The following is a 27,552-nucleotide window of genomic DNA, read 5'->3' as shown; positions in this document are numbered from 1 at the left end:
CTTTTGGTTTAAACAAAACTGTCTTTGAGAACACGCGTCAGGATTCATGTATAGATAATATTTTTACTAACCTCGATTCTCACAAATACAATGTAAAAGTCCTGCAACCAGATCTCTCAGACCATAGTGCCCTCATGATCACTTACACCGCAGTTGTACCGGAGGATACATCTTCCAAAGAACGCATTATCTACAAGCCAATTACACACATGGGACTATCCAAGCTTTATAACACCTTGGAACAAACAGACTGGTCATTCATTTCCAGTACTAACAAAACTGTAAATCACAAGTTTGCTTCATTTATTGACATTATCACAACAGCATGTGACATGTCTTTTGGAAGCAAATCTAAAGTAAGTGCTCGTAACAACAGACAGTCATACAAAGTACACTGGTTTAACCATCATATAAGAAAAAGGAGAGAGGTTCTTCATTTTCTAACATTTTTAAACAAGCAAAACTCAAACATCGTCAGCAACGAGACATTAAAGGATTACAGGAGGATCTACAGAGCTGAAATTAACAAGTACAAAAAACAGGCTAATGATAACCACATGAAGAAATCTTCCAACACTCAAAAAGCTGCATGGGACATCATACAGAACTACAACCCAGTAAAACAAAGATAAATTCCAAACAGTCTGCATGCTGACATATTTAACTCTTTCTTTAGTGATGTGGGTACTAAATAGTGAACAATTTACCACAAACTAGTGTGAATCCTTTAAAATTCCTTGAAAACTTCAATATTCCTGGAAACCTAAATTTCTCATTTAGGGAAATAACGTACAATGAAACACGAGAAATTATTTCAAAACTAAAAAATACCTTGAGTAGGGACCCATACAACCTCAATTTAAAAATCGTCAAAACGGTGCAAAATATAATAATTTATCCCCTTTGTAAACTCATCAACCAGTCTGTGAACGAAGGCATATTTCCTGATTGCCTAAAAATTGCAAAAGTGGTTCCAGTCCATAAAACAGGTCCCAGAGATGAGGTATCAAACTATAGACCAATCTCCATCATCCCAATTTTTGGTAAAATTTTTGAAGCGGCGATGAAAAAACAAATACAGCAGTATTTTGAAGAGAACAACCTATTCAGCACTTGTCAATTTGGCTTCCGCAATGGCAGGTCAACTACTACAGCCATAAATTACTTGCTACAGTTTGTGAAGCAGGGGTTTGAATCTAAACGAGTCTCACAAATGTCTCTCTTTGACCTAACAAAGGCATTTGACTGTGTGAGCCACGAGTTACTGATCAAGAAACTTGCGAAGTATAAATTCGATGCGACCAGTATAGCACTAATTCGTTCGTATCTCAATGATCGTACCCAATATGTTACACTTAACTCACTTAAATCCAAGAATGCAGCCGTGAAGATGGGTGTTCCTCAAGGATCTGTATTGGGGCCCATCCTATTTCTTGTTTTCATTAATGACCTGTCATCACTTTCAACAGCACCACATCAGTACCTAACTCTTTTGCCGACGATACCACCGCCCTTACTACAGCCGACAGCAAGGAACTCCTGAGTAAATCATCTGAGAAGCTACTGTCAGGAATAACCCAGTGGTTCACGAGCAATGGTCTAAGTACTAATGAACTGAAAAATCAATCCCTGCTACTGGGCCTCCATGATACAGATAAATCTCCCCCAGTGAAACTGTTAGGTATATATATCGATGGCAAGCTGACGTGGGCAGAGCACGCCTTGTACCTGTCCAGTAAACTGTCTAAAATGAACTACATTATAAGAAATCTAAAGCCTAGAGTAACAAAGCAGGTCTTACTACAAGCATACTATGGGTACATCCACTCCACATTAAGCTACGCAGTACTGTGTTGGGGACATTCCGTCCATGCAGCTAAAGTGTTTTCCGTCCAGCGCAAGTGCATAAGAATCATTGACAACCGCAAATATAGATTGTTGCAGAACATCCTTCACCAAACTTAACATCCTTACACTCCCATGTATATATATATTTACCTGTCTAACACACGCAAAGAAGGCCCTTCCAACCTTTCGTAAAAACAGTGATAAATGTCATTACAATGTACGGACTAAAAACAACCTTGTCGAAGACTACTATCGGACGGTAAAAGGACGAGACATTAACTATTTCATGAAGAAGTGTTACAATGCTCTTCCTGACTACATCAGGGATCTGGAAGAACAACAATTCAGAAAAACAATCAGAGTGTTCCTTGGTGCCAAAGCATTCTATAGCATCGATGAGTACTTGAACTACAAGTTTGATGGCTCTGAACAATAAAGTGGCCATTGTACTTCCCTACTGTGACGTGTGGAAATATTTTATGTATAAACACCACCAATAAATATTATTATTATTATAAACAATGGTACTAGATTGTATTGTCGTTGTTTGCTCCCGTTCATTTCTCTCTCCCGTGTAAATTCTGGGATTCATACATTTCTGTGTGAAGTAGGAAGTAGCAAACATCAAAGAGCTTAGTGGATCAGTTTTTCCCACTCTTCCATTCAACCACATAATTCGCGAATGAACAATTAAAACTAATTCGCCAGATTTTACGTTTCGCTCTTCTTTATTTGTGAATCACTTTGTCCTTCACGTTAGAGTTGGTGTATACTCTTTCAAGCCTCTTCCCATTGACTATACCTAATATTAAATCTTTACTTACTTTGTTTGCTACTGGAGACAGGAAATTCAATACCTTAGATTTTAAATTGAAAATTCGAGATTTGAAATTCAAGATTCGAGATTTGAGATTAGACGGAATTCAGGATTCAGGATCGAAATGCAATAAGGTTGAACTTGAGTTCTTTTCGAGAAATTAAAGTACTATACCGAAAACACTTAATTCCTTCTCTTCCCTTGGCGGAATACAATCAAAATTGACCCAAAAAATACCTACGAGTAATCTTAAAAAGCTTTATTGGCTATTTAGTTAGCCACAGTAGTTAACACTTTAGGATTAGGTACTTACTCCGTAACAGTAAAATTATCTATAATACACCTACACTAATGGCTACAACCATCTTTTTAACGCAACACCGACAAAGGTAAAAACAAGCACAAACGTGCTTTTGACTTTGTTACTATCATTGCCCTTCCCTTCATCCGTATTCTGAAGGTACTGCATCAGCTCCTTTTCATTCTTCACAACCCATTCCAAATTCTTCTTTGCGGTTTCGATTGCAGTATCAGCTGCGGTCGCCGCATCCTTTAATTTATCCCTATTCTTCGATATAAACTCTTCTAACTGCAATTGATTTCATTGGCAATTACTTATATAACATAAACATCTGATTACCCTTGCAACATCTTCCTTTGTCGTTAATCGATCAGCTAATCCGTTAATAACACTAGTCAAAGCATTCATACCGCCATAGCTAAAACTCACAGTTAGAATATCGTTCAACATACACTATGGTTATGTCTGTGCCTTGTTGAAATCGATTCAAAATGATCTATTAGAAATTGAAGTCCGATAGCAACTCCTTTTGAGCTTCCTGATATAACCGAGTTGAAAACTGACTGCCCGTCCTGTCTTCGTATCGTAGAGTTCTCTTTGATTGACTCGTTCAAATACCTAATAAGTAACTGATAGAAATTACGCATTCAACTCTTCGAGACTAACCTATGGAGGAGATTGGTGTTTTGTGTGCATCCCAAAGCCGATATTATTGTGACACTTTCAGAGGCCCTTTGACTTTGTTCTAGTTTCTTCCATAAATATTCCCAGTTTTCAGATTTGCCTGTCGTTCTTACAGCAGTACAGTATACCACACTTCGCAGATTGGGATCAATCCTGAAAATCTATACTTTATTAATGCGTTCTTGAGATAAAGGCGTGTGGGTACGTTTTATTTTTGGTCATATAATCGGTGAAAAGGGCTTGGGCTTGCGATGTGCAGTCGCTGACACTCAATTGACAAGCCCAAGTCAAAGCCATTGCTTTTTTTAGCATTTCAACGTGTCGTTTGTTGTTGTTATTAAAATCGACGCTCTTGTACAGAGTGTTCATCATACGTTGGATGTGTTTCTAAAACGATCAAGATTGTGATCATCATTAACTTCATTAGTCTCCTTACATCAAGAGATTTGCCCAAAGCAGACTCTTTATCAATTCTTCTCCTTAAATACACAAATGCATTGAAGGCAGATTGCCATGGGTAGTAGTCGTTGTCCTTCTGTAGGAAGGAGATGATGTTGAATGCCCTTTCGTAAGTTAGAACATCTGCACGGGCCAGATTCATTGCGTCGTCCACGATTTGGGCTCTGTTGATTGGCGTGATACCGTCGAAGTTTTCCTTGTGCAATGCATGTTGTAGACCAGTCCAAAGGGCGTCATCGTAGTTAACCCTCACAAACGCTGAAACAGAGACAGGTGATCGAGTCAACGGAGATTAATGTTGTTACCTGAAACGCCAACGTTAAGAATGACCCAGCTAACTTGAGGGGTCCAAACGCCGTTGATCACAGTTTCTGATTCAGTCGGCAACATCCACTTTTTCGCTTTTAGGTCACTAAACTTTTTTTCAACGGACGTGGTATAAGTGACTGGTATGTACCACTTAGTAGGCGGTGTGGTATTTGAAAAGAATTGGGACTGAAATTATTAAGCTTTAGATAACGGTAGGTAAGTGGTGTGTTGATCAACCTGTGTAAGAATTAAGTTGCTATCAGATTTGTTAACCGTAATCATTGGAAATCCGTGTTTTTCCGTCCACGAATTCATAATGGCCGACAGATTAGTAGGCAGCTGGTTGCTCACCTCTACCTTTTCTTGTATTTTTTTGAAGAGATCTTCTGGTTCGCTGGAGTTAAATTTACTGCAACCATACTAATTAGCGTTTCGTGTTATTTCAAAAGCCTGGCTTTACAGATCTGTGAGGTAGAGATTTAAGCCATCGAAAAATGTCGTTTCGCCCAGAAATAAAGACATCATACGAATAACGCTGCCGCCTTTACTATAGCTAATAGAACCAAACATACCGCTAATGTCACCTGGAGTAAAAACATTCGGATTTGTCAGCGGTTTCGCTTTTTCTAAAGAGTCGGAGACAAGAACGCGTTGGTGCTCTTCAATGATGAATTGCAAATCCAACTCCCAATCATTTTCAATCTGCAACAAGATTTTAATTAGGTCATCGAAATTCTTCGACTACCTATACCTGGGCAAGTGAAAAGTACTCAAAGAAGGTGGCGAATCCTTCATTAAGCCAGGTACTTGACCACCATTTTGTGGTAACTAAATTTCCGAAAAGCATATGTGACAGTTCGTGGGCCACAACAGTTCCCACTCTTTGCTTGTTTCGTCGACTGTTTTCATAGGGATCCCAAAGAATTGCTGTTTCCCTAAAAGTTTCAAATCGGTCGGTTGAGCTTTTCGGTTAGTTTCTACCTGTATGTGACCATTCCCCAGTTTTCCATAGCACCTGCCGAAAAATCGGGTATTGAAAATTGGTCAAGCTTTGTTAGCCCCGATACTGAATAAGGTATTTTGGTAAAATTTTCCATGACTTTGAGTAATTTTGGACTAACAGACAATGCGTATTGGCTATCGCGTATCGTTTCCATTGATGACCATATCGAATGCTTTATATTATTCGTCGAAACCGTCATGGCCGCGTATTTCGTAACGGCAAATGCAACTAAGTAGGTGGACATAATAGGCGAAGAATTAAAAATCGTTTTCTTTGACTTTGTGGAAGTTCTAAAAATAAGTCTTTGCCACTATACCCTGTTTTTTAACACGGGCCCAGCAAATACTTACTCAATAGTTTTAATCTCAGCGTTACTCACAGCGTAGTAATCTAAAGGATGATTAATAACCATGTCAAATTTTGCTTTGTATTGTGGTTCATCGAAGCATGGGAAAGCTCTTCGTGCCGAGGTTGGCTGAAACTGTGTTACCGCAATCCATCTGCGTTCAGAGACTACAAAATAATGTAATAATGAACGTTTACTTACTCAGATTCCCCTTTCGAATTGTTATAATAGCTGCGGTAAAACCCATTCATGTCCAAGTCCAAAAATCCTTCATAATTATTAACCGAAAGAATATAGGAGCTATTTATCGATATAGGAGACTGCGTTTTAATGGTAACCATCTCTAGCGCACTGTTAAAGGTGACGTCTGAGACGGCGATTGGGGTTTGAGGAGGATCGTGGGATATTTGGATATGCGTGGCGTCAAATTTTAACTTATTGGAATGCAACGTAATCTCCGAAGTTTGCAACTTTGCCCTAAAACGTATCTTGACATTCCCAAAAAATTGCGCCGTGCTTCCAAAGTTGTCCATCACGGTTACTTCAACCTCGTAAGTGGACGGTATTAAATTTCCATTTAGGCGGTATTTTTGCTTTTCGTTGTCACCGTCGGTTTTCACCCCGTTGAGGAGCACGAGTAGTGGAAATAAAACCTTTAGGTAGCTCATAGTTGAAGGTAACTATAACAAAAGAAAACATGGAACTCACACAAGAAGGGCAATGAGCAATTAGCGCAAGAATAATATCAATCGTACCTTTATCGATATGGGGAGATCAATAAGCTTTATTCAAAGTAACATTGAAAACAGTATTGACATTTAGATAATAACTCGAATGATCTATTGCATACCAACGGATTCGATGTGCTCACGATAAAACAACTAATCTGAAAAAACTATCTCATGGTGTACATATACCACTACACCAACTGATTTTGAAATGGTAGAAAAGGGTATTATAAAATTCCTAATATCAATGTGATAACGTTAATCCATTTTTATGACCTTTTTTATAAGAACACAGTTAAAGACTTAAATCCTCAGAAATTTTTTTGATATAGATACATATTTCCCAAAAAAAAGACAGGAGAGAGCACTCACCTAGTGTACCAACAAACCAACGCGCATAAATAGCAGGAATGTACCTTTTCTTTTACGAATACTACTAATTTATGATGGTAAGTTTCCTCAAACAAGCATACATTTAGTTCCCAAAATATCTTTGGTGGTACACATTCTAACGCTGACTGATAATAAAGTATAATCTCCTACCTATCTATAGGTCCTCCAGTGTAAAAGAATTATTGTGCATACATTGCTATCTTTTAATACTATTTGTTATAAAGGGGAATGGTAATTGATTAGCGAGCTAGCACTTTAGACATTTATGGATAGTAGGTGAGTAGGTATCTATAAAAGTAACAAACGCGCCGCCGACTGTGGGTGTTCGCTACCTATGTCATTGATATGTTAAACTCTCGACCAAGTTTCGTTATCAGGTTGCATTTAGGTAATTGGTAGCATGTTTGTCTTTGTTGGCAAACGAAAATAAAATTGCGGCATATTTTTTGAATCGATAACCACAGTAGCAGGAATCATTCACCAACATTTCAAAGTAGCATACAGTGTATCAATTTGAAAACCTACCACCCCAAATATATGAGCCGTAACAAAAAATCTACGGAAAAACAAAAACACGTCATATATTTAAGGGGCTTACATGAAATTGGATCAACCCTATAATGAAGATACATAAGCAACTCAAAAAATTTGAATGGGGAAGAGAGGATCAGTGACACCTCATTTTAAAGATCATTCAAACGTATTTTCCAACATTTGTGGTAGACATCGCTAAGGACTATATCAAAATAACTATCCTATTGGCTATTTTAGTCAAAAATTTTTTGTAATTCAACATACAAAAATCAAATCAAATAAGTGTGTTACCGGGCTCCCGTTACAGAAGTCTGTTTCCTAATCACATAAATTGTATTGTTGTTACCAAACGATTAAGTAGATCACACGTAAGTTTCGTTTTGTTTAATTTTTAGTGAATATGTAACTTGGCCTGTTTATTTCAATACTAAATTATAGGTGCGCAATTATAAAAGTGCTTTAATATTGTTACAATAAAAATCATAGTAAACTGCACGAATAATAATGTAGCAGACACAGCGAGTGCGATTTAAAAAGAAGGTTTCATGCTACCGGTAAATTTATCGGACATCAGTTAATTTCCGTAGAAAAATGTATTCACATACCCAGTTCTTTAAATTATATTTAAACGTACTGTATAAAACAAGAAAGACTTGTATTTGTTGATAACTACCTATTACAAAAATTATGCAAATTTGACTTTTGATACACCTACTGGTTAAAGCGACTTATTATTATAATAAGTAGAAATTTCCAATAATTTGGGATAGAGAAAATTTGGTTCAATTTGGTTTGCTTGAAGTCAAATTATGGGTCATTTACCTTTTACATTAGCAATATATCCAGAGATGTGTTGTGTATTTATCAAGAATGGGTGTAAATTTTTTTTAACATAATTTTGGGCATGAATGAAATTTTGAAGTTTGATATGGGAGCGATCAAGCCAGATAAACGTGACGTAATTTCTTTGAACTTTAAATGATTAATTAAAATTTGATAAATAATTATTATGCTTGTGGTTTTGCCATTGCATTGGCATAGTCATTGGGTACAAATGAAGGTCATATTTAAAAATGGTTATATTCAAATTGTGTTCAACAATTAATAAACGTTTATTATTTGGAAGGGGGAATTTTTGTAATTATAAAAACGTTTAATTACATCACATTCAAGCACGTGCGGTATTAATTACTGGCCTACTGAGATAAACAATAATGACATGCAGAATAGTTATCTCTATTTTTTCAACTCATTTACAGGCTGTTTTATTAGTGAAACCACCATGAGTAAATAATTATAAACTCGACACTCCCTGGGATTACTTTATGGGCCGCAATAAAGATAATTTAATTGAAAAATTTTACTCACCCCCTATTACTAGGTAGGTATAATTGTATACAGTGTGTTCGGGAACTCCCGCGTCAGTTACTCTCACTTCAAACGGTAAACATCGAACACACCTGCAACTTTCAACAGTAATTTTTAAATTAATACGCTTCAATAGTAAAAGTAATTAAGTAGAAAGTCCCTTTCGTCACTGATAATTATTCAACTTGTAGGTACGTTAAACTACAGTACCTACATATGGAAAAACGACTTACCGCTCGAATAACACACTTCTATCTGCAACGAATTATTAACTGTAAACAATTATTACAATAGGAATTTCCGATTATCCTGAGAAAATCTTCTCTGACGTAATCGTGTCAAATATTTGCATTGCATTTAATTGTCCCACATTGTAATTAAAAATGTAATCTCGTTAGACGGCTAGAAAGATGCTTACTATAAGTACCTTAGCGCAAACTTATTTCACGGTCCGAATTTTATACAAAAGAGAGTCAATAATTTTTTACGAATTGCTCAACGATATAAATTATATAAATTATAGCAATTGTGCTGGTAACAAAACCGTAAAAATAAGTGCCTACACACCTTTGTGTGAAAATTTACGTGGCGAGGTTAGAATACAGTAAATCCTCGTATTTAAAAATCACATACGAAATCCACTCCGAAGGTTCTTTCCCCTACGCTTTTTTTTGCAATTTACCCGAAATAATTGAAGATATTTTTTGGGCGCTGCGTCGAAAGGTGGAATGCATGTGGAGAGAATGGTTCTTATACACCAGATCAAATGCTATAAGTACTTTGAAAAACAGCTACAGTAATCCAAGCAGCACGGGGTCCAAATGACCTTTATATCGGTAACCATTTTCATGGTCGTTTTTTAAAAAAAAATGGGCGATGATTAATGTTTATTTAAGAACAAAAAAATTATAAAATTGTTCTCAATTTACATTACACGATATTTTTTGAGTATCGTTCATAATCTTCAAACCACTTAACTATGGTCTTCAGCCTGTCTTCGCGCAGCCATGCCATATTGTTGTTAACATGATTCAAACACGAACGAATTGCGGATGAATGCGGAAATGATAACCTCAACTAAAAAAAGGCATTAAACATTATTCAGACGGTTACTTATTCTGTTCGAGGTGCCTTTAGGAGCATGATATTCAACAACGTGATGTTTTTGAACAATATACGGTGTCCATTTTTCGAGTGCCACTATGGGGATCTCACTTATCTTAAGAGATAGAAAGTTGGTTAAATAGGGGCAAAGTTGCCAATTTTCGTGCCGAATAAGAATCTGAAAAGAAATTTGAAATATCTTCAATAGTTTTGAAGATATCGCAAAAAAACGAAAATTTCTAATTTTCGTTTTTAATTTTTTTATGATAAACTAATCATAGTAGACATTTCTAATTAACACATTATTCGGACAATTTTTAATGGAGAGTTCAAATATGGCATCCTGTTTTTAATAACTTTCAAGATGACGGAGAAACACGTGGCAACTTTAGTTTTTCTTATGAGCGCCATTTTGAATTTTCACATTTTGAGATTACGTCTTTTTTTCTCTTTACAACGATATACACACATGGTGGTTCAGTATCACATTTTTCCTAAAAATACAATTTTTAATTATTTGAGAAGAGTGCTTTGGAAAAAGAAAACGTTCTTTTGTTGTGAACAAAAGGTTGACTTATTTCATGTATAACTCTCGCCAGGAAAGATTTCCGGTCACAACACACCTTGCGTCGATTGACAATCTTTGTTTTTATTAAGATGCGAGCGACTTCTGGAATAGGATCGTGCTAATGTTGAAACAAAAAGTCTTTTCGTTCAACGTTGACACGATACGATCCCGGAAGTCGCTAATACCTTACGAAAAACAGAGATTGTAGATCGGGATCAAGTGTTCTGTGACCGGCAATCTTTCCTGGCGAGAGTTATAGTGCCATTTAGGTTTATGCTAGTTGTATGCGAAAATGCCTTTTTCAAGTGCAGATCAAACAGATATGATCCAAATTTACTACACTTCTCATCGAAATGCCCACATGGCTGCTGCAACATACTTCCAGCGTTATGCAGAGTGGCAACAATCTAGTTTGAGGTATTTTTCTTTGCTGCATAAAAACTTGGGCGAATATAGTTCTTTTAAAAGATGTAGACAGTAATATGGTGATAGATCCAATGAATAGGAGCAGGCAATTTTGCAAGCAGAAAAAATTTTGAAATTTTGACAATGAACATTACTGGTCAATTGAAAATTCTCATCAATTTCAAGAACGACGACAACAAATACGTTTTACCGTTAACGTATGGGTCGGTTTATTGGGCGATACATGGTCCTTAAGAGACTCTAAATGCTGATCGGTACCTCTATTTCCTGAGGACATTTCTAACCGATTTTATTGACAATAACGTTCCTCTTCATAGTTTGAACTCCATATGGTTCCAGCAAGATGACGCACCGCCCCATAGTGCTAGGGGGGTTGGGGAATGCTTATCGGAATTGTTCCTCAATCATGTTATTGCTAATAATGGCGACGTATTCTGGCCGGCGCGGTCACCTGACCTGTCTCCCTTGGACTATTTTTTGTGGGAACAATGAAAATGAAATTTACAAAACATTGCCAGCCGACCTTGATGAACTTCGTTATAGAATTGTGAGCACTCTCAGGCACAAGATTAGAAGAAGGGATATGTCAAGAGCCATAGCAAATCTTAGGAAGAGAGTGGCACTGTGCTCAGAATTAGGAGGTGGGCAATTTGATTAATTTGAACACATGTTGTTATGTATTTTGTTCTAATTTAAATTATAATTCTTGCAAACCGAAAGTTCAATTCTGTTCAGATGAAAATCGAATTTCTACTTCTCTGACAACGCTGCAACCAGACAGATGGATCAAACTGTCAAACATTTGTTCACAACAAATGAACGTTTTCTTTTTCCAAAGCACTCTTCTCAAAAAATTAAAAATTGTATTTTTAGGAAAAATGTGGTACTGAACCACCATGTGTGATATATCGTTGTAAAGAGAAAAAAAGACGTAATCTCAAAATGTGAAAATTCAAAATGGCGCACATAAGAAAAACTAAAGTTGCCACGTGTTTCTCCTTCATCTTGTAAGTTATTAAAAACAGGATGCCATATTTGAAATCTCCATTAAAAAGTGTCCGAATAATGTGTTAATTAGAAATGTCTACTATGATTAGTTTATCATAAAAAAATTGAAAACGAAAATTAGACATTTTCGTTTTTTTGTGATATCTTCAAAACTATTGAAGATATTTCAAATTTCTTTTCAGATTCTTATTCGGCACGAAAATTGGCAACTTTGCCCCCATTTAACCAACTTTCTATTTCTTAAGATAAGTGAGATCCCCATAGTGGCACTCGAAAAATGGACACCGTGTATATTAACACGCAACAAGCGGACGGACGGACTGACTTCTTCAAGGCGACTCAGTTGAAATAGCTGAGAAAGGCTCACCATATTTAATAACTCTAATTGTTGTTGCGATGTGATGTATTTACACAAAACGTCCGCTACTCGCAACTCTTGATAGCTGAAACAATTTCGTTACCTATACACTTCCGAAACTGCGATTGTATGAGAGACTTACATCTCATTTGTAGAAGAGACGTGCCTTATAAAATATTTGAAAATCATCTCAACTCTGGTCTGATCGATTTGCAGAATCCTCATGAGCGCAATTTTTTTATCCGCAACACTAACACCGCTACTCTTCATAAAGATTAAATCTAAAATCCTTACCAAAAACTAATTATCGGCGTGACTTTTAACGGAGCTAGGTACTTCTCTAGAAACATTTTGTGGCTCGTACAGCCCAAGCCAGTCAGTAATTTCCACTTCCTTTCCCCATCTGGGATGGATTCGTATTTCGCATACAACATTTTCCAGTCGTCAACAGGCGCCATTTGCATGGCACCACACATAATTGGCACCTCTAAGTTTATAGCGATCTTTGTACCATTCGACAGCCAAGATCTCACGGCTTTCAAAGCTTGGTCTCTACAGTTGAATAAATTTAAATTGCAGGCCCATGTAATGATACTTATTCGACTATGTTTGTTTAGGTATTCATCCAACTCCGTCTCTTCAAAACCTAAACTCCGATAAAGATCCTCAAGTAAGTTTTTTATGTAATTCTGAAAACCATTATTAGGTAAAAGTTTCACCATTTCAAACTCACCTTAAACATCTCTTCTTTTCCCAGTGACTCTAGATAAAGTTTTACCTTCTCTATGTTATTGAAGAATGCCAAAAAGGGCAAAGATTCCACTTCTCTACGTAAATAAAGGCTTAAGCCTAAGGGTATGTCGTACGGTATATAATTGAAGTGTGCCAATTCAAAAGCGTCATCTAGCAATTGCGCCCTGTTTGAAACGTGAACATCCAGTCTATTGTTGGTCAATCGGCGCGTGAGTGATCTCCAAATTCTGATATCGTAATTTACCCTGTAATAGCCTTAGGGGGAATCAGGTGGTTTTGCAAGGTTTATGACTAGGTAGGTACCTGTTTGTTGATTGTTAACCAATATACAGTTTATAGAAGCATTTGGATAAAAAATGACAGACTTCTCCTTGAGCCACATCTGAGGTGTTGTTAACGTACTCGTGCCCTCAACGAAATTAATGGGAATATACCAGAGATGATCAACGTTTGAGTTACCGAAAGATTCCTAGAGATTCGGCAAATGCTTACTCGAGAATCTACTCATACCATATTTAAACACAAGGCAATGATGCTTGTATTCTCACCTGAGATAGTATGATCGATCCATCGTAATAATTTCGAGAAACGTTGACCACTGGATATCCAGGGAATGAATCCCAAGTGCTCATTATTTCACTAACACTTACATTTGCTAATAGATGGGTGTTGTTACGGTAATTGATGGCAGTTTGGAAAGTGTCGTAGAGATCTTTAGGGCTCACTGAACCATATGCACTATGGAACACTCATTGAATTTTACTAAGCGATGGGAAGCCAAACTTACAATTTTTTTAAATACATTCTGATCCCTAACTGAAATGTGTCTTGGGTTAGTATGTGTTCTAACATTCTCACTATTGCGGCGCCTGAAACCAACCAATCGAAAAATTAGTTGTATAAAGACGCCATTGAACCGCATGGCAATGATTGGAGAACTTTTTTAGCCATGATGAACGATCGATTGAACTCATTACCTTTAAAGTAACTAGTATACGCAACTGGTAGTGATCCTGCATATTGAGGGTGAAAATTAAGATAATAAGAGCCTTTTGTATCCATTTTGAGTAGTGGCTGCATCAAGAAAACCAGAAATTGATCCATCATCTTCCACGATGGACGCATCTAAAAGAACAAGTTTACTCTCATTTGTTATACGAACGAAATTATATGAAATAGATACGCGCATTATATCAAGCGAACCTAATTCCAACCCAAAAACTCACCAGTGAGGTGGTGTAATATTCCATATAGGTAGAAAACCCCTCACTCAACCATAGGAAATTCCACCAGGTTGGTGTGACCAAATTCCCAAACCACTGGTGAGCAATTTCGTGTCCGGTCAATAATGTACACTTACGAATTTGGTCAATGGTCGACTCATTTGTGCAAATTAAATTCTTCTCACTAGAACTTCTACTTAAGAAGAAGTGTATAAAATGGTGCCTAATACCTAAGCGTGATCAGTCCCCAGTTTTCCATTCCTCCCGGTTCAAAATAATCAGTCGGCACAGCGAATAGATCTAATTTACCCATCGCATATTTAATGCCAGTATAATTCTCTAGGACCTTCAAAGCATCGTTGGCAATGGATAGCACAAGGTCTGTTTTTCCTCTTTGGATAACTTCGGGCGGGGCATACACTCGAAACAGTCCCTTTTGTACGGTGCGCTGATAATCAGAGACGGAAAACGCAATAAGGTACGTTGACATTTTCACAGTTTCTTTGTAGATGTCGAGAAACCGCCCGTTTCCCAGATCTCTAAAACGCATTTGTGAGGTTGAGTTAACCAAAAGGGCCGATTTACACAGTCCTAACTAGTTGCTCGTTAGAAACAGAGATGTATTCCTTTCCGCGTACAATCGAAATGATGAATTTTGATTTGAAGGAAGGTTCATCAAAGCAGGGGAAAGCTTTACGTGCTCCAATCGGTTGAAAATCGGTTAGGGCTAAAAATCTATTTTTCAATGTGGCACATCATCTGTAAATTTTAATGTTACCTCTCCTTATTCGCCTTGTTCCTATACTTTGCCAAGTAAAATCCAACCTTGTCAAATTTCAGCCTTCCTGAGAACTTTCCGATGATGAGAACAACGTGGTGATTTTCCCGTAATGGTTGGAATAGACCAATCGTATAGAAGTCTCTTGTGGTATCCACTGTGATGTTACTAATTTTTTGACTCGTTCCATTATCGACGATTTGAAGAGCGCGCGAATCAATGAACAGATCTCTAGCATGCAACGTAATTTGGTCCGTTGTAGAGATTACTTTGAGGTCTATAGAAAGACTCCCGTTGAAATATGCTTTTGTGATGTTTGCGAAGTTTGGCTCTATTGATAAATTGTATTGAAGAGGTTGTATCGTTGAAGGTAATCGGAATGAGTCATCTGCCTTTTCTAGAATTGCACCAACTGATGAGGCGCAGAAGGATAAGACTAGGACGTTGGGCAATGTCCCTAAAATTCAAGATCCATTTAGGAAAACAAAATTTATTACTTCATCTCAGATGCACAAAAGCACTTTTGATACCCATAAAATCTATAGTTTCTTCAGTTACAACGAAAGTATGGTAGACAAAACGGGTAAAAGAAAAATGGGCATCATCTTCCGAATTGGGGACCAAGTGAGTGTAAGTGAAAGTACGTATACAGGGTGGTGACTTGCGTAACGCATCATAGGGATTTTAATGTAAAATTCCTAACATGCCATTATTGGCTCCCCAAATTATTTTAGAGTAAAAATGTATTAAGGTTTTTTGTAGAAAAAAATTTTTTACGTCAATCAACCGTATTAGTTTTCAATTTTTTGCATAATAAAGACGGAAAATTGGAAAAATAAACCCCCATCTTTTTCAATAATCTGTGATGCCATGGAATTTTATAATACAAAAACTACGCCAATATCCGTCATGCCATGGAATGTCTGCTATAAAACAAATCAAATTCTATCAAAAAGTATTATATTTAGAACAGCGAATTCAACATAAAGAAAGACCAAATTACTAAAAACGGTTTCCTAATATGACAATTTACAATAAATGTTCGAATAAGTCACCATTAACTGCAAGACAGTAGGTAACCAAGTCGATCATAAAATCCATTTCGAACTGCTGCTAATTGATAACTGGATATCTTTTTGTTTTAGAAAATTCCATGGCATCGCAGATTATTGAAAAAGAGGCGGGTTTTATTTTTCCAATTTTCCGTGTTTATTATGCAAAAAATTGAAAACTAATACGGTTAATTGATGTAAAAAATTTTTTTCTACAAAAAACCTTAATACATGTTTGCTCTAAAATAATTTGGGGAGCCAATAATCGCATGTTATGAATTTTACATTGAAATCCCTATGATGCGTTACGCAAGTCACCACCCTGTATAGATGCTTGTATTGGTTTTGGAAAATAAAAAATACCAGCGCGTTACAAACGTTAAAATATTCATTGATTAAAAAAATGACTACTGTTAGAGGTCAATGTCGCCACTTAATAAATGATAAGTCGTATAATTCGGTTTAAATATTGATTTCCTATGCAATGTCGTTTCATAGTTTTGTATACGAACATTAAAAAAAGTTGCTTTGTCTTGGATGTAGTTACTCTTATTGTGATAAAACCTTTCTGTAACATTTTTTTTTATTTTGTTCAAACGATCGAGAAGTTTGCAAAAAATGTGACCAAAAAGAAGCCATATTCTGAGTAAACGTATTACGTTATTGAATTAATGCAAAAATGTGTAACTTCGAATCAATATAAACGCAGTTTGCCAAAGTCCATCAACTTTTGTTTATTGAGAATTAGTAAATAACCCCTAACTTACTCAAAATTGTTTTCTCACTAATCATTATATTCTAGTTAAAATATCACAAGCACATCGCAATTTATCTTTACCCTACTAAATACTTGAACACAGTATAATCATTATCGCAAGAAGATATAATTATGATTCTTAGAAAGAAACATTAACAAATTGCGTTATTCGTATTACGCAAGATTGCCTATTTAAAATTACCCTCTACCCATATTTTGCGTTTACAGGGACGATATTTGAAAAACAATGTGTAACTATAGGTATATGCTTATGTACCTACTATATACAATTTAACCTTTTTTAATCAGATTTTTAACGGATCAAAATTCATTTCGTTTAGTTAAATACTCGAAAATTGGTAGTGGACGATATAGGGTAATTAACGACATATCATTGAGATTTTTCTTTTTCTCTGGGGTTAGAACCGCAAATTGGGTTCTTGAGCATTTGATCCCTTCTTATTATTTTTTTCCTAAATTCGTAGCATTTTGTCAATCGCAACGTTTTTGCAGGTTTGAAACATCAGCTCCAGACAAAACATCACCCATTAAAAATCAGGCATATATGGCAACCCTATGGCACTTTATTTTACAACGGACGTTGGAGTCACCTTTTTAATTGTTTCAAGTGAAACACAGACAATCACACATATAGAGAGTGTATCATTATAGGTACACACACCTACAAACTTTTCTGTATTCCAACAGAGTCACCATTGGCAGATAGAAAAACAACACCCTATTTCCAAATACCTTGTCCGCTGTAGGTGCGTAGACCTGAAGGACGTTCAGGTTGAAATTTTGCTCCCGGCTAACTGTAGTAGAGCATTTATTCGTTCCGTCCATCGTCAGGCCAACAAAAGGGATCGACCGAACACGGTAGAAAGTCCAAACCGCAATAAGTGAAAAGTTACCAAAACCCTGAAGGGGAAAAGGTCCTGTACAATTTAAGGATCAACTATATACTGGTTGTAGTAGGACTTTTGACGTATTCCAAGTAGCTATTTTCAGAGAATACTTTGATGTAAGCAAAGANCCCTCTTCCGACATTTAGTTAAGCCGCACATGTTCTTTGAAGTTTTGATCCTTCCCTTTGATGGACCTTCTCGCCGCCTCACACCGTTCCTTTGATGGACCCCTCTTCCGACATTTCGATAAGCCGCAGATGTTCTTTGAAGTTTTGACCCTTCCCTTTGATAGACCTCCTCGCCGCCTCACACCTTTCCTTTGATGGGACCCTCTTCCGACATTTCGATAAGCCGCAGATGTTCTTTGAAGTTTTGCCCCTTCCCTTTGATAGACCTCCTCGCCGCCTCACACCTTTCCTTTGATGGAACCCCCTTCCGACATTTCGTTAAGCCGCAGATGTTCTTTGAAGTTTTGACCCTTCCCTTTGATAAGATCCTCTCGCCGCCTCACACCTTTCCTTTGAGGGAACCCTCTTCCGACATTTCGGTAAGCGGCAAATATTCTTTGAAGTTTTCACACATCCCTTTGATAGATCTTCTCGCCGCCTCACACATTTCCTTTGATGGAACCCTCTTCCGACATTTAGTTAAGCGGCAAATATTCTTTGAAGTTTTCACACATTCCCTTTGATAGATCCTCTCGCCGCCTCACACCTTTCCTTTGATGGAACCCTCTTCCGACATTTCGTTAAGCGGCAAATATTCTTTGAAGTTTTCACACTTCCCTTTGATAGATCCTCTCGCCGCCTCACACCTTTCCTTTGAGGGAACCCTCTTCCGACATTTAGTTAAGCGGCAAATGTTCTTTGAAGTTTTCACACTTCCCTTTGATAGATCCTCTCGCCGCCTCACACCTTTCCTTTGATGGAACCCTCTTCCGACATTTAGTTAAGCGGCAAATGTTCTTTGAAGTTTTCACACTTCCCTTTGATAGATCCTCTCGCCGCCTCACACCTTTCCTTTGATGGAACCCTCTTCCGACATTTCGTTAAGCGGCAAATATTCTTTGAAGTTTTCACACTTCCCTTTGATAGATCCTCTCGCCGCCTCCCACCTTTCCTTTGAGGGAACCCTCTTCCGACATTTCGTTAAGCGGCAAATATTCTTTGAAGTTTTCACACTTCCCTTTGATAGATCCTCTCGCCGCCTCACACCTTTCCTTTGATGGAACCCTCTTCCGACATTTAGTTAAGCGGCAAATGTTCTTTGAAGTTTTCACACTTCCCTTTGATAGATCCTCTCGCCGCCTCACACCTTTCCTTTGATGGAACCCTCTTCCGACATTTCGTTAAGCGGCAAATATTCTTTGAAGTTTTCACACTTCCCTTTGATAGATCCTCTCGCCGCCTCACACCTTTCCTTTGAGGGAACCCTCTTCCGACATTTAGTTAAGCGGCAAATGTTCTTTGAAGTTTTCACACTTCCCTTTGATAGATCCTCTCGCCGCCTCACACCTTTCCTTTGATGGAACCCTCTTCCGACATTTAGTTAAGCGGCAAATATTCTTTGAAGTTTTCACACTTCCCTTTGATAGATCCTCTCGCCGCCTCACACCTTTCCTTTGTTGGAACCCTCTTCCGACATTTAGTTAAGCGGCAAATATTCTTTGAAGTTTTCACACTTCCCTTGATAGATCCTCTCGCCGCCTCACACATTTCCTTTGATGGAACCCTCTTCCGACATTTCGTTAAGCGGCAAATATTCTTTGAAGTTTTCACACTTCCCTTTGATAGATCCTCTCGCCGCCTCACACCTTTCCTTTGATGGAACCCTCTTCCGACATTTCGTTAAGCGGCAAATATTCTTTGAAGTTTTCACACTTCCCTTTGATAGATCCTCTCGCCGCCTCACACCTTTCCTTTGATGGAACCCTCTTCCGACATTTCGTTAAGCGGCAAATATTCTTTGAAGTTTTCACACTTCCCTTTGATAGATCCTCTCGCCGCCTCACACCTTTCCTTTGATGGAACCCTCTTCTTCGACCGTTAAGCGGCAAATATTCTTTGAAGTTTTCACACTTCCCTTTGATAGATCCTCTCGCCGCCTCACACCTTTCCTTTGATGGAACCCTCTTCCGACATTTCGTTAAGCGGCAAATTTTCTTTGAAGTTTTCACACTTCCCTTTGATAGATCCTCTCGCCGCCTCACACCTTTCCTTTGATGGAACCCTCTTCCGACATTTCGTTAAGCGGCAAATATTCTTTGAAGTTTTCACACTTCTCTTTGATAGATCTTCTCGCCGCCTCACACCGTTCCTCTGAATTTTCTTACGAAATTGGTTTCTAGTCTATAACTTTCAATTGAGAATTCTAATCGAAAAAGTACGAATCGTTTTGGATTCTACGCACCAAAATTAATAAGAAAAAGTTTTTTCCCGAGAAATTTTGGTGCAGTCGATTTGTGGTAAAAAGGAAGGTTATACACTGCCTTTTTTTTGGCCGGAAAAAAAAATTGTCTCAGATCGACCGGAAAAAAATATTTTCTTATAGAATGTGGCCTGTAGAATCCATAATTTCAAATCGTTCCAAGATCGGGCTATTAGATCAAAAGTTACAGCCCTTTGAATTTTTTTGTCGAAATTGGTTTTTTGCCCCTAACCAAAGAGTTACTCTTTGATGTAAGCTCGGAGATTCTTAGCACCCCTGATTTACTCATTTAATGGACGCCGAGACATGTTGGTTTATTTTGTTTGCTATAGGCCTAGTGTAAAGTATGCTATAGGTTTCAAGTTTTCAAGGGAAAGATAATCCTAGTATTTTCTTTCTTGGATCACAATTTAATTGAAGGTCGTGAGTGGACCTTCTTTTAAGTAACAGCCTAAAAGTAAACTCAATAATCACTAAATAATATGTAAAATGTAAATCGTCTGTCACCTAGATTGGCAGTATTCAATGTCAGGGGTGCTAGCTTTTGCTGTACATCAGAAATTTGTATATCTTTAACGGATAATGTTTAATTGATCTACAGGCAACCCTCCAAACGCCACCTACCTAAAGAGAAAATCCCCTTCCGCTTTGAAATCTTGGAATTTTCAAGACTATATAACACTATTCAATTGTGGGGGTGATAACTTGCGTTGTACATAAACATTTTTTGTTTATTTAACAAATTACGTTTAACTAATCTACAAGCAACCCTCTATACATGCCACTTAAATATAAAATCCACTTCCGCTTTGAAATTTCGGAATTGTTAAAAATATTCGCTGTTACCTACATAACACTATTATATGCAATTGTGGGGATGATGACTTGCGTTGCATATAAAATTTTTGTATGTCTTTAACAAATTACGTTTAATTGATCTACTAGCAACCCTCCAAATGCCACCTATAAATATAAAATTCCCTTCCGGTTTGAAATCTCGTAATTTTTAAGAAAATTCGGCCTACACATAGCAATATTCAATTTCCGGGGTGGTAACTTTTGTTATACCCAAAATGTTTTTATTTTTTTCACGGATTATGTTTAATTGATCTACAAGCAACCCTCCAATTGCCACCTAAAAATCAAATCCCCTCCTGCTATGACATCTTGTAATTATACAATAACTGCATGTATATTATAAAATTATATAAAATATTCAAACTACATATGTACGTTTAGTGATGGAAGAGACGAAGATTAGTATGAACCATAGTTATCTTGTGCTCATTACAAGCTCGAATAACTTCCTCGTCGTTTGTAGATCCTGCTGGGCTCCCAATATAATTGACTCCACTCTGCAAAAAATATCATATATAAGTCAGAACACCATAAAAACTAAAACTAACCAATCTGGCCCTGTCGATATTATCGCGAAAAGGAAAGAATGCATCTGATCCCAAACAAACATCTTTCAAACAACTAATCCATTCCGTCTTTTCGGCTTCTGTAAGTTGCGATGGCACCTCTTCATACATTGCTTGCCACACCCCCAAATCCATATCTTTACCAACAGTACCATTGACATAGTTATCGATCGCATTTGATATCTCGGCTCGTTTAACGGATTTTTTAAACTTCATTCCTATAACTTTGGGATGTTGTCTCAACCACCAATTATCCGCTTTATCCCCGGCCAATCTAGTGCAGTGTATGCGGGACTGTTGACCAGCACCGATACCAATAACTTGTCCGTCTTTAGCATAACACACAGAGTTACTTTGTGTATATTTCAAAGCAATAGTAGCCACAATCAAGTCGCGTATCGCCGATTCGGGAAGGTGCTTGTGCAAGGACACTATATTAGTGAAAAGATTTTCATCAATAACTGCGTTGTTACGTTGTTGTTCCATAGTTAAACCAAACAAAACTTTACGTTCAACAGGACTAGGAACATAATCCGGATCTATGCGTAAAACACAATACGCGCCCCCTTTTTTCTTTTTTAGCAGCTCCAATGCTTCCTTCGTGTAATTGGGTGCAATGATACCATCGGAAACTTCGCGCGATATCAAACGAGCCGTCGGATAATCGCAGGTATCGGAGAGTGCGACAAAATCACCGAACGATGACATGCGATCTGCTCCGCGCGCTCTCGCGTATGCGGTCGCCAATGGTGTTAATTGATCCCAGATGTCGTCTACCATGCAAAGTTTTGCCTAAAATGGAGATTTCTCTACAAATGTGTTGTGAAAATTATGGATGACGTTTGCATTCAACAGTGAGGATGAAATTCACATTTTCAATATTCAAAAATTCCCAGAAATGGTTTGAAATTTTCAAAACTTAGGAAACAATTTTCAAAAGAGGTATCAATGATGATTTCTTACTTGTTCACTGGACAGAGGGACCCCAACAGCAGCACCAGCCGGAGAAACATGCTTAAAGCTAGTAGCAGCAGGTAATTTTAAGGCACATTTTAATTCACGAACGAGTTGCCAGCCATTCAGAGCATCACATAAATTTATAAAGCCAGGAGAGCCGTTAATGACAGTCAGTGGTAAGTGTTCCAATGTTGTATAAATCTGTGCAGGTTTCTGATGCGGGTTCATTCCATAGCGCAGAGTTAATTGAGATACACCATTGGAATATTGTTTGCGGAAGTAATCGGATATTGCGAGATCATATTCCGAAGTATGAGTGAATGCTTTAAGAGCTAATCTCTGCCTTGTAGCCAAAGTTGTATCTCTGGTGGATGAGTTCTGAATTTCCTCAATGACTTGAGCATAATCGCTCGGGTCGCAAATTATTGTAACACGATCGTGATTTTTCGCAGCCGCCCTCAGAAGGGTAACTCCTCCAATGTCGATATTCTCCACTGCATCTGCCACAGTAACATCCGGTTTCGAGACCGTCTCCACAAACGGGTACAAATTACAAACGACCAGCTGAATTAATTCAATATTCTGTTTTTGCAAATCAGCCTGATCCGATGGTGTAAGCCTACGAAACTACTTAGTAATTGTGTTTGATGGAACTGTAACACGTACCTGGCTAAAATTCCCCCGTGCACACTCGGGTGTAGGGTTTTTACTCGTCCACCCAAAATTTCTGGCGCACCTGATATATCAGATACATCCTTGACTGACAGTTGAGCATCACGAAGACTCTTCGCAGTACCACCGCTGGCCACCAATGTAAATCCTAATCTCTGCAGATTTTTACCCAGCTCGATTAGGCCGGTCTTATTAGAGACAGAAATAAGAGCTGAAATTTCATAAAATTGAACAAAATTGAATAATACAATTCATTTACCTAGAGGTCCACTGCAAGCCATGTTCCAATTTAAGAGTTGCTACCTCAATAAACTGGTGTTATCAAAAGGTCAATGATAAGTGATATTCCTGCCACAAAGTGGGCTCTGCTTGACGTCGTAAGTTGCGTTAATGGGCAGAATGGAAAAATTTCAGTTGAAAAGAAGAATTTTAAAATAAAAAAGCGGCATTGGAAATTCAAACAAAATAAAAAACATGTGATTGCAGCCGCTACGTTGCCAATGCCAAGTTGTATTCAATAGCCTTGACCGGTCTCTAATTATAATGATTACAGTGAAATTTAATAATAGCTTTGTTTAATAGGTTTCTTTTTTTTGTCAAACTCGTTTCCCAAAACTCGATTTGATTGCACCCCGTGTTGGCCGTTGCCCTGAATTTCGACACAAACCCCTTTTTAAAACAAAGGTAGTTTGAAATGAGACGCCACTGTTTAACCTTTATTGGAAAATGGAAATAGTGACAGCTGACAGTTAGAAGACAAGTGACACACACCAACAAATAATTACTTCATTTTTACATTCTATTAATTTATTAAATACAGAACAATGAATCGTTTATTCGGAAGAGGCAAGCCAAAAGAGCCAGGTCCTAGTATGACGGATGTCATATCTGGGGTACGTGTTAATTGTCATTACAATCATGATTGAAGTATCCTCCTCAGGTAGACCAAAGAGCTGAAGGCGTCGAGAAGAAAATTGCGGCCTTAGATACCGATCTGCGTAAATTTAAAGACCAAATGTCCAAGATGCGCGAAGGTCCGAGTAAAAACGCGGTGAAAGCGAAAGCAATGCGCGTGTTAAAGCAGAGAAAAATGTACGAACAGCAGCTCGAGAGCCTTCGAGGTCAATCGTTTAATATGGAACAGGCGAATTTTGCATCGCAAACTCTTAAGGATACGCACATTACGGTCGCAGCCATGAAAGATGGAATGAAGCAGATGAAGAAGGAATTTAAAAATATTAACATCGACGAAATCGAAGTAAGTGCTCTTTAAACCAAAGCGTACGTATAATGTTTTGTGTACAGGATGTCCAAGACGACCTGGCCGATATGTTAGAACAAGCAGATGAGGTGCAAGAAGCATTAGGGCGCACATACAACACACCCGAGATGGACGATGATGAACTTAATGCAGAGCTAGATGCGCTGGGAGATGAAATTGCGCTAGACGATGATGCAAGTTATTTAGATGATGTTTTGAAAGCACCTGAGGCACCAAGCAATAAGCCAGAGGCAGAGGCGAGGAAAACACCAGGTGGTGTTCAAGTAGATGAATTCGGATTACCTCAAATTACTCAGCATTAATTCGCTTTTTATCTTGAGTAACTTGACCTCTTCATATTGCGCTTATGTATAACTAACAAGTGCTTTTCATGACCTTAGGGTTAAGTCAGTAGCCATGAGAATCCATTTTTTTTGTATATTTTTTTTAAATAAAGATTGTTTCAATGTACAAATGCTAATGTGAACAAAAATAAATGTATATTCTGTTATTTACTTTTACTGAGTTAATAAACCAATATTACTATTACAACACAGACTTGAATGGGCAGTTGCACCGATTTCCATAATTTATTTTTGATTAGCTACCGACATGCCTATATAATTAAATTGGCAATGTTTAAATACACCTCGCATTCCCTTCAAAATCAACAAAGCAGTAGGTGGATTATGAGGCAGGGTGCTTTTATGATAGGTACAATGCAAGGATAGTGCAGCGGGTATATGCTGGGAAATTTTCTACCTTTTTCGCAATGTAACACAAAACTGTGCCTGAACTAGGTATTTAAGACGACAACACAATTGTGTATATTATATTATTTTCATCACAAGAAAATTTGTATGCTATCGTCATCATATTCAAATATCTCTTAAGTGTTCTATTAATGTAGTTTATACTAGTTTTCTCATTCATTTGAGTTTTACCATTGTTTATTACTTAACAAAATATAGCCCAAAAGTATTTTTCAACAGCAACCTGAATTGCAAATTAACAATTTATTCCACCTCAAGGTTAAACTTGGACTTTCTGAAATTGTAATTAAAGTACCTACCTGCTCCTGTCATAATACTTTTGGTCTCATGTCAACTGACTTCCATACTAGAGCAGAGGTGGTATGAAAAATCGATAACATTAACAAAAATTTATTGCTACTTTCCTTACACTCACTTAATACAATCATCATAGCGTATTACTAAATTAGACGATTCCTCCACATTGGATATGACGATCCACCCAGCTGAAACTTAAGATTGCTTTTAATTAGTATGGTGCTTTTCAAACTATATCATGTATCTACCAAAGAAAGGTATCTTAGATATAAATTTTGCAGTGATTCAAAGTGATGGTCACAAAACTGAACTTTTTCCTCTACTGACTATAACTTTAAATCAACTGTATAATTAATCCAAAAGCAGAAATTAAAAAAAAATAATAAAAAAAAGGAACGACACAATTTTTTTGCATACTCAACCCGTTCTCCCAACTTCACAAGCTGAGAATTTCATTCGCATGACAACTGAAATCAAATCGTAACGTGACAATAACTTGAAATTCAAATATTTACAAATTACCAAGCTTCTGACCGGCAATGTGTTACTTATGAAATCAGAAGCGAGGTATATTATATGTACAAGAAAAAAAACTACCACACCTTGGCATTAACTGCATAGAGAATCTCGAGAAGCTCCAGAATCCTCTGCTGCCCGAAGCTCCTGAAAAAATTACAGAAGCCTAAAATCTCATTTACAAATTTTGGCTAAAGTGTAAGGAAAGAGCACTTATACAATATAAATAATATGATACAGACATTTTAAACCAACATTTTTACGATCAGTCTTAATCCAATTCCTTCCAAGTTTGGCACGCATTGTCGTTACATTGTGAACAAAACTCCAAGGACACCTTATGTTTCGATACGTGAAGACAGACACCGGGATCGTCATCAAAGTCTAACTTGGTATAATTATGTTCCTGTCGAGGTACTATGCTACTGGAATGTTCTTCGGGTATATTCTCCAAATCAGGGAGAGGAAGATCTGGTAGATCTAAATCAGGAAGTTCCAATAACGGTGATGACATAAATGTATCGTCCCAAGGATGAGCGGATTTATTATCAAGCTTTGAAACACAGTTGTTGACTGTCAACGATTTATCCAAAGAAGTTGTTACAGACATACCTGAGCTGTTGCTTATATTTCTTATTAATTTACTCAAATCTGAACTGTTCGCTAGCACGCTTCTTATGTATTTCACCTCCGTACGTAACTCTGATATAACAACCGATTGACTTTGTACAATTGAATTTAACTTTTCTCTCGCACTTCTCAATTTGATTATTTTATTCTCGAGATTTTGGATGTACATTTTCTTTCGTATGCGATTCTGTCGTGCCAATATAGCATTTCGGCTTGTACACTTCTCCTTTCGTTGTAGCTTGAAGAAATCGGTCTTTTTATTGGAACCAGTTGATGCGTCACTCCCTTCATCTTCACTGGACAAATAATCTGACTCAATCAGGCACATGGAATTATTTCGCGACTTTGCCATTCCGTGAGCCTTCGCTGACGTGAATTGGTGAACAATGAAGACACAAATTACTAAAATTAATTAATTTTTAAATATGTGACGTTACAATTAACCAGCTGCGTAATTTTGTCAAGATGGCGTAGCTTTTTTTGCAGGAACATAACCTGGATAATGGATTACAATGTTGCCAAATTGAAACTAATACGTTTACCCTCAACCTTTATTATATATTTTAAACAGTCTAAAACCGTGCTCTTTTATTGCAATAAAACGCATTTTCAGAGATTCCAGAGGGGCCATTACCCAAAATAACTGTAAATTTCTATCGTTTATTCGTTCTATTTTATTGTTGTACCCAAATTTGAAGATCTTTGATTAATGTTTAAATTTAGGTAGATGGGAGAGTGGCAGTGAGAAGTATCTTGATGGGAATGAGCGCATCAGTTTTTATTCTTCCTGTAAAATTGGTCTGAACTCCGGGATCCATAAAGGAGCCGGAAAAAAGTTAAGCGGCTGAATCTCACTCGCATTCGGAAACA

At 37.4% G+C, this 27,552-nt stretch overlaps 5 protein-coding genes across 9 annotated transcripts; 1 reads left to right on the top strand and 4 right to left on the bottom strand.

Annotated features, from left to right (window-relative positions):
- Window positions 1–2,909: 2,909 nt before the first annotated feature.
- Window positions 2,910–9,172, bottom strand: LOC116167486 (aminopeptidase Ey-like). 5 transcript variants are annotated; one of them, XM_031482866.1, is made up of 15 exons: window positions 9,024–9,161; window positions 8,791–8,882; window positions 5,969–6,447; window positions 5,772–5,921; window positions 5,400–5,723; window positions 5,170–5,353; window positions 4,879–5,120; window positions 4,656–4,827; window positions 4,415–4,604; window positions 4,087–4,367; window positions 3,856–4,037; window positions 3,633–3,803; window positions 3,438–3,584; window positions 3,306–3,384; window positions 2,910–3,254 (listed from the first exon to the last, which is right to left on the bottom strand). In XM_031482866.1, the coding sequence occupies exons 3-15, from the start codon at window positions 6,433–6,435 to the stop codon at window positions 3,021–3,023; spliced, it is 2,823 nt and encodes a 940-aa protein (XP_031338726.1). In that variant the 5' UTR covers window positions 6,436–6,447; window positions 8,791–8,882; window positions 9,024–9,161; the 3' UTR covers window positions 2,910–3,020. The 5 variants fall into 5 exon arrangements, with proteins under 5 accessions (XP_031338726.1, XP_031338728.1, XP_031338731.1 ...); XM_031482868.1 differs by lacking the exon at window positions 8,791–8,882 and having other exon boundaries at window positions 9,024–9,172; XM_031482871.1 differs by lacking the exon at window positions 9,024–9,161 and having other exon boundaries at window positions 5,400–5,711; window positions 8,791–9,008.
- Window positions 9,173–9,662: 490 nt separating this feature from the next.
- Window positions 9,663–16,928, bottom strand: LOC116167488 (thyrotropin-releasing hormone-degrading ectoenzyme-like). Its single transcript, XM_031482878.1, has 14 exons — window positions 16,828–16,928; window positions 15,009–15,465; window positions 14,816–14,965; window positions 14,461–14,769; window positions 14,234–14,414; window positions 13,985–14,132; window positions 13,795–13,876; window positions 13,556–13,745; window positions 13,311–13,476; window positions 12,988–13,262; window positions 12,591–12,943; window positions 12,397–12,543; window positions 12,264–12,339; window positions 9,663–9,867 (listed from the first exon to the last, which is right to left on the bottom strand). Exons 1-14 carry the CDS (start codon window positions 16,850–16,852, stop codon window positions 9,721–9,723), a joined length of 2,706 nt encoding a protein of 901 aa, XP_031338738.1. The 5' UTR covers window positions 16,853–16,928; the 3' UTR covers window positions 9,663–9,720.
- Window positions 16,929–21,304: 4,376 nt separating this feature from the next.
- Window positions 21,305–23,714, bottom strand: LOC116166597 (bifunctional purine biosynthesis protein PURH). The gene is made up of 5 exons (XM_031481596.1): window positions 23,465–23,714; window positions 23,200–23,416; window positions 22,540–23,152; window positions 21,559–22,368; window positions 21,305–21,507 (listed from the first exon to the last, which is right to left on the bottom strand). Exons 1-5 carry the CDS (start codon window positions 23,484–23,486, stop codon window positions 21,388–21,390), a joined length of 1,782 nt encoding a protein of 593 aa, XP_031337456.1. The 5' UTR covers window positions 23,487–23,714; the 3' UTR covers window positions 21,305–21,387.
- Window positions 23,715–23,820: 106 nt separating this feature from the next.
- LOC116166598 (charged multivesicular body protein 5) lies at window positions 23,821–24,977 on the top strand. The gene is made up of 3 exons (XM_031481597.1): window positions 23,821–24,098; window positions 24,146–24,463; window positions 24,511–24,977. The coding sequence occupies exons 1-3, from the start codon at window positions 24,030–24,032 to the stop codon at window positions 24,787–24,789; spliced, it is 666 nt and encodes a 221-aa protein (XP_031337457.1). The 5' UTR covers window positions 23,821–24,029; the 3' UTR covers window positions 24,790–24,977.
- Window positions 24,978–25,613: 636 nt separating this feature from the next.
- LOC116166600 (CREB/ATF bZIP transcription factor-like) lies at window positions 25,614–27,178 on the bottom strand. Its single transcript, XM_031481598.1, has 2 exons — window positions 26,139–27,178; window positions 25,614–26,003 (listed from the first exon to the last, which is right to left on the bottom strand). The coding sequence occupies exon 1, from the start codon at window positions 27,032–27,034 to the stop codon at window positions 26,324–26,326; it is 711 nt and encodes a 236-aa protein (XP_031337458.1). The 5' UTR covers window positions 27,035–27,178; the 3' UTR covers window positions 25,614–26,003; window positions 26,139–26,323.
- Window positions 27,179–27,552: the final 374 nt, after the last annotated feature.

Source organism: Photinus pyralis, unplaced genomic scaffold (assembly GCF_008802855.1).
Source record: "Photinus pyralis isolate 1611_PpyrPB1 unplaced genomic scaffold, Ppyr1.3 Ppyr1.4_LG3b, whole genome shotgun sequence".
In the NCBI taxonomy this organism is placed as follows: Eukaryota; Metazoa; Arthropoda; class Insecta; order Coleoptera; family Lampyridae; genus Photinus; species Photinus pyralis.
The sequence above is the reverse complement of the archived record's forward strand: the minus strand, read 5'-3'. Positions and strand labels throughout refer to the sequence as shown.